The 6,932-nt window shown below is 38.4% G+C and overlaps 1 protein-coding gene across 3 annotated transcripts in view; it reads left to right on the top strand.

Annotated features, from left to right (window-relative positions):
• The window catches only part of Cggbp1 (CGG triplet repeat binding protein 1), a 7,100-nt gene extending 494 nt beyond the window's left edge, over positions 1 to 6,606 (top strand). Inside the window, exons 2-3 of one of the 3 annotated variants that reach the window (XM_013353070.2) lie at positions 222 to 356; positions 3,402 to 6,606. In XM_013353070.2, coding sequence (XP_013208524.1) covers positions 3,422 to 3,925 — 504 coding nt within the window. In that variant the 5' untranslated portion in view covers positions 222 to 356; positions 3,402 to 3,421 and the 3' untranslated portion in view covers positions 3,926 to 6,606. Of the gene's footprint in view, positions 1 to 221; positions 438 to 3,401 lie in introns of all 3 variants that reach the window. The other 2 variants (XM_013353065.2, XM_005345242.3) reach the window with 2 other exon arrangements.
• The last annotated feature ends 326 nt before the right edge of the window (positions 6,607 to 6,932 follow it).

Raw genomic sequence — 6,932 nt, 5'->3', positions numbered from 1 at the left:
GCCCCCACCGGAGCCTCGGGCCTGCGGAGCGCGCGGGCCGCAGGGGCACCCGCCCGGGCCGTGCGAACAGAGCGGCCTTCGAAGTCGGTGCTGCGCCGATCGCGCAGCGAGGGCGGACACACCGGGGCCGTGCTTGCCCTAGACGCTCCGCCGCCGGCCTGCGGTCTGCCTTTCCCGCCCCTCCACCATCTTTCCTTTCTGTTTGTTTTTGTGTCTTACAGTAAAGGCATGACTTCCCGGCGCCGCAGGGAGAATAGGGTGCAAGCCCAGAAACTCTTTCCCCACCACCACCTGTTGAAAAACTGATTTTCGAAGGCGTCTCCGGGTCCGAACAAACGGAAAGTTGCTAGGATTGGGTGCGTCCCTAGTTCTGAAGTTTTGCACCGGAAAACCCTTACTACTTAATATCAAGAAAAAAAAAACTGGAAATTAAGCCGGTAAACATTTCTACTTTAAGACTTCTGAGTTTAGTTTTGCTTTAGTAAATTGCTGCTTCGCTTTTGTTAGCTAGTTCTTGCGTTTAGCTCAACTTCCTCATTTGTTTAAAATATTTCTGACTTCGGAAACTACTTTTACTTGTAACGAAGATCATCGCCTCTCTATGAGGCAATATCAGGAGCAAACATTTCAACTTAAAAGACCAGAGAAACTCAGGCCTCACTTTAGTACAACAATTACAGATTCGCACTTCGCTTCTGTGGTGCTAATAGTCTGTGTTCCTGCTTGTGCTCTGGCTCTTCTCGTCATAATTTGCAAAATTAATAGGTACAATAAAGATATTTTCTGCCAGGGGAAAAAAAATTACAGATTTGTCCAGCGGTGGTTGCCCACATCTTTAATCCCTATACCCAGGAAGCAGAGGCGGGTGGATTTCTGTGAGTTTAAGGCCAGCCTGGTCTACAGGGCAAGTTCAGGACAGCCTCCAAAGTTGTACAGAGAAACCCTGTCTCGAAAAACCAAAAAGGAATTACAGATTAATTTTTTTCAAAGTTTGCAGTCCAGGTACTTTAATTCCATAGAGAAAAAAAGCTTAAATGGTAACCCAGAACAAGAATTCAGGTTTTTTCATGACTTAATTAATTATGTCTTATAGCCATTAATTATTACTAGAACAGGTTGGTTTCAGAGGTATAGAATACATGTAGAAATTTCAAATATTTGCACTGATAGTTGTTCACTGAATATTAGGTAGGATTCATTGACCTGTCTTCTGCCATGGAAAACCTATAGCCTAACACAGTATCTGTCAGGACTTGTGTCAAAGATGTAATGGGGCAGAAATCTACAAAAATTAAGCATATTTTAGGCTTGTTGTGCCTTACAACAATTTTCATGAATTGCTAAGTCCTCTAACTTAGATTTTTGCTGACACATTGACAAGAATGAAAAGAATTTTGATGTTGCCCAGCAGGTAGATTAACACAGTGGGGTACTCCATGGTTTGTAATTATACTTATAAAACTAATTCTTCAGAACATATCTGGGCATATTTCTCCAGCATGTCTATAACAGAAAATTATGTGAATTTTTATCATTCATTTTACTGTCTTTAAATTTTGATTATTATGAAATTAGCTCAGAGGTATGGTCCCAGGGGAGTAAAACTTATTAATCATTTGTTACCAGAGTGTATTCATTGTCTTGGGTTTTCAGTACTGTAATTTTACAAAGCTCATAGTCAGGTGATCATTTTAAGACGTTTGTGGGACCGGTAAAATAACTCAGAGGAAAGATGCTTGCTGCCAAGCCTGACAGCCATGAGTTCAGTCCCTGGAAGCACTGGAGGAAAGGGAGACCCATCCCTCAGTTGTCCTCTCATAGGGGCCCACACACGCCGTCATCACACACGTAGACACAGGAAGTACAGCGAGGCAGGAGGGTTTCACATTGAAAACCAGCCTGGACCACAGTTGGTTTTTGTGTTTGGTGGGGTTTTTTTTGGTTTTTGTTTGTTTGTTTGTTTGTTTTTTGCGGGGGGAAGGGGGATGAAGGTGGTGTTTTAGATTTTTAAAGTTTGATATCTGGGTAGAATGAGTTATTAAGCTGCTTCTAAATTATATATTTGTGTAAATGGTTACTCAGGGTTTTTTGTTCATTTGGTTTGGGCATTTTTCTGTTTGTGTTTCAGTTTTTGTTTTGTTTTTTTGTTTGTTTGTTTGTTTAATTGCTGGACTCAAACCCAGGACTTAGCTCATGCTGCACAATTGCTCTGCCACTGCCACTGAATTGTACACTGACATTCATTTACTCTTTGAAACATCAAGCTTTGGTTGACTCCATATTAAGAGAAATAAAAATTAGTCTTCAGTGGAAATAAAACCAAGAGCATGTTGACTTAACTTTATTATCACCCTTTAAAAATACTTAGAGATATACATGTATTAAAAATAACTTTTCCAGACGTAATGTCATATACTTACATTCTTAAGCACTCAGGAGGAGGCAGGTCGATCTCTATGTCTACAGAGTAAGACCCTTTGTTTTGTTTTTTGTTGTTGTTGTTGTTGCTGCTGCTGCTGCTGCTGCTGTTGTTTCTTGAAACAGGACTTTTCTTTGTAGCCCTGGCTGTTCTGGACCTCTGTATCTGTAGACCAGGCTGACTGACCTCGAATTTAGAGATCCACCTGCCTCTGCCTCCACAGTGCTGGGATTAAAGGCATGAGCCACCACTGCCCAGCAATAAGACCCTGCCTTAAATATATATAAGTCTCAAGGTTTAGTGCCATTGTATATAGTTGCACTTGCTTTGTGTTCTTTGTTGCTACTTGTTCTCTTTAAACAAGTTTTGCTATCAAGTATGTACGTACTTGAGTTCTCAAAATCAGTTTCCAGCTAGAAACTAACTTGAACATGTCTAAGTTGGGCAAGATTAGTATTATTGTTCTGAATGTTTATTGTATTTGGGATTTTTCTAACAGAAATATCTAGAGTAATTTTAGTATTCATAAATCTAATTTATTTTTTGTAAAGGGCATTGTATTGGAAAGTTGGCTTAGTAGGTATAGTGCTTCTTGTGCAAGCATGTGGCCTTGAGTTCAGATCCCCATCATCTGTGTAAAAGCTGGTCTCAGCAGAGTCCGTAATCCCAGTTCTGGGTTCAGCTAGAGAAGTAATTCAGAAACTAACGTGTCCTCATGGGCATATACCACATACACAAATGGCAAGGAATGAGCCTAGCTGTCTGCTGCTAATTTGATTTAGTTTTGCTGTTCTTGAATATTTCAGATAAAGATTTATAACACATACAACCTTCCAAATTAAGTTTGGGGTTTGTGGTTGAGGGAGGGGTTGGTTTTCTTAAATCTTTATTTACTCCTGAAAAAGCACTTTAACCCTATCATTGTTAAGTCACTTCTAGAATGAACTATTGTCATGATACTTATGTCTTTCTCTTGTCTTAGAAGAACCTTACTCAGTCAAAATGGAACGGTTTGTAGTAACAGCACCACCTGCTCGGAACCGTTCTAAGACTGCTTTGTATGTGACCCCTCTGGATCGAGTCACTGAATTTGGAGGTGAGCTTCATGAAGATGGAGGAAAACTCTTCTGCACTTCTTGCAATGTGGTTCTGAATCATGTTCGCAAGTCTGCCATTAGTGACCACCTCAAGTCAAAGACACACACTAAGAGGAAGGCAGAATTTGAAGAGCAGAATGTGAGAAAGAAGCAGAGGCCCCTGACTGCATCTCTTCAGTGCAACAGTACTGCGCAAACAGAGAAAGTCAGTGTTATCCAGGACTTTGTGAAAATGTGCCTGGAAGCCAACATCCCCTTGGAGAAGGCTGATCATCCAGCAGTCCGAGCATTCCTGTCTCGACATGTGAAAAACGGAGGGTCCATACCTAAGTCAGACCAGCTGAGAAGAGCGTATCTGCCTGATGGATATGAGAATGAAAATCAGCTCCTCAACTCACAAGATTGTTGACAAGGCAGTATGACCATTGTGATCAAGATTAATAATGTGGAGTATTAAAGTTAATGTGTTGATTGTGTGCTTCATTTTTATATTTATTTCATTTCAGATCATGTGATACAGAATAGTTTTGCAATGTGTATATAGTTGCAGGCAAAAGGAAAAAACCTCACTGCAAAACTTATGCTAATGTTAGTCACCAATGGTATAAAGCAAAACTTAGCTATAGAGTGTATTAGGATATCTGAAACCTGGTGGTTATCTTTAAAACTGATGGGTTTTCTTCTGAAATGTTTGTGCATGGAAGAACTGCCCTGCGTTGTAGCCCTGTTGGCCATGTATGATTATTTCTTGTGAGGTGACTTAATTATTTGGATTAAGAACGAGCCTAGAAAATTGAAGCTGCTGCCAGACTATACCACTCACAGGAACTTGAAGAAGTTCTTTTCGAGATAGAATGGTAGGCAGGAAATGTTCTTAGAGCTTGAGATCTCTAGAAGAAATGGCTGTTCAAACTCCATTTTGTTTATATGTGAAATAATTGCCTACCCTTCATTTCCTCGCGGTCTTCACCTTTTTAGAGATTTGTACACAGTAGCAGCTTCAAGTGACCAAAAGACTAAAATCTCTCTAACGTCTGCCAAAAGCCTTGGGGGATTTTGCAGTGATGAGATTTTAGTCCCGAACATGAACACAAATTTTTGAACCATAGTTTTCATGTTAAACATCATCTTAGATTTGCAAACTTTTTGTGTCTTGGTATTAAAGGACTACAGGACTGGTTTTCATTTAAATACACTGTGGTTCAGTTTCCTTTTTTTTTTTTTAACAAGGAATTAGTAGTTACTTTTTGGCTCACAGCAAATAAAAAACTTGCTTTCTATACAGTAATTTTTCCATAAGATTTTTAAGTTTATTTAGGTAAATAGGCTAGGAATGAGTTTTAGTTTGACTTTTACTGCTTTGCCTCTGGTGACATAGGGTTTTAAACTTGGATGCTAAACAGTTGTCTAATAAATGAGGCACGAATTTTATAGTAGAGATAAGCAGTATGCTGCTTAGCTGTTTTTGAGTCAGAAAATCAGTTCTGTTAAAGGTCAACCATGTTTAGGTTCTCTGAACCTCACTGTTCTGTAAGCTTTTTAAAAGTAATTTAGCTCAGATAAGTCCATCAGATCCAAATTATATTTTTTAAAAGTTTAGTAACTGAAGACTTAGAGCTTTAATATAAAAATTTTTAAAAAATCAGATAGTTGAAAACATTGAAGTTATATTTCTATTGTAAATCAGTGGCAAGATGCCCTGTGTGACTTGGAGTTATCTTTCAGGTCATTGTGCCGCAAATTTCCATTAAACAAAAAGCCAAAGTTAGTAAATAATAATATAATTTGGGGATTGGTTTATGTTTTGGGGGCTTTTGTTTTGTTTTGGCTTTGCTATTCTTTTTTTGGTTTTTGGTTTTTGGTTTTGACTTGTTCTTGATTTTTTTTAAGACAGGGTCTTTCTACATAGACCTGCTTTCCTGGAGCTCACTCTGCACACCAGGATGGCCTTGAACTCACAGAGATCCTCCTGCACCTGCCTCTTTCCCTCCTGAATGCTAGGATTAAAGGCGTGCACCACCATGCCCAGCAATAATTTGTGTTTTTAAGAACAACTTGTCTTAAGGGTCTTTTGTAGATTTGACGTTCCCAATTCAGGTTGTCAAAGTGACCAGTTGCTTCTTTTAAAAGCCTGCTGTGGAAAGGAAAATCAGTTCTCAAAATTTGTAGTTTCCATTTTCTCATGTTTGGTTATATTGACGTAGAACGTAAATGTCTAGACTAGTTGTTTACTAACTGCAGTTGGTAAAGCACACAGATCATCAGCAAAGTGGAAACAGTATATTCTACTCTCAAAGAATTTACAGGCAACCATGTTTAAATTGTCTTAAGATGGTAGGATATCTAAGCAACTAAAATAATTGAATTTTGTACCACTATTTTCACAATAAAAACAAATCATTTTAGTTTTTTCAGGATTCCATGTGATTTGGACTATTCCCTATTGTCTGGGACTATGCACTATCGGTAAACATGGCAGAACAGTTTCTAGTAATCCCCTAACATGTTTGATGTTGCACTAGGAAAACAATTCACCTTTGCCTTTTTTGCAGTTATTATTACTGACTTCACAGTCACTTAGTTCCTATAGAAATGTTTTCCCAGGCTTGCAACTATTTTTACGTTTTTGCATCTCTAGGGGCATAGTTCATTCTGTTAGGCTTGTATCATGTCCTTAGAATGAGTTTTTCATTCCTTTGGGGGAAAGTTACTATTAATGTTGCTTCACTGATTATGAAAGTTTGTTTCTTGGAACTGGTTAAATTTGTCTCATAAATAATAAGTGGTTATAGTAGCCTGCTCAAACTGGGAAAGATTTGCAGAACTCTGATTGGCATGTTAGATAATAAAGACATGTGCTACTTGGGAGGCAAAGTGAACGTGTACAGAAGCTTTCGATCTTAGTTGTATAGTGGTAGTATGATGCTATACTATTGGACCAATAGCAGCTCTTTTTTTATAAGTTGGATGCATTATATTTCATTTATAAACTGCCTTCTACACATACTTACCTGTTATGTTTTCTCAGAGTGTTGTAGTATGTCTTCCAGAACCTCGCTATATTCTGACAGTAAATAGTCCTAGCTTGTTGAATTTTCTGTTGGTTTTTTTTTCATTATCTGTGGCATATAGCAAGCCTGAAAGATATTGTAATCATATTTTACAGAGTGAGAAATTAGAGAGATTGTGTATGAGAGCCTATATAGTTATTTTATCCATTATCTTTGATTAAGGCTTTCTAATATTATTTAGTAAGTGCTACTTCCAGTTTATGCCTGTGGCCCTCTGAATTTTAAGGGACCAGAAAACAGCAAATTTTACATCTTACTCTTTAAATAGTTAAGTGTCTGCTTGGAAATGATCTGAAGTTGGACGTACAGATGGCAAAATTTCCAAGCTGAAATTTGGCCTCAAAG

Source organism: Microtus ochrogaster, chromosome 2 (genome assembly GCF_000317375.1).
Source record: "Microtus ochrogaster isolate Prairie Vole_2 chromosome 2, MicOch1.0, whole genome shotgun sequence".
Classification (NCBI taxonomy): Eukaryota; Metazoa; Chordata; class Mammalia; order Rodentia; family Cricetidae; genus Microtus; species Microtus ochrogaster.
This window is presented reverse-complemented; position numbering and strand designations above follow the sequence as displayed.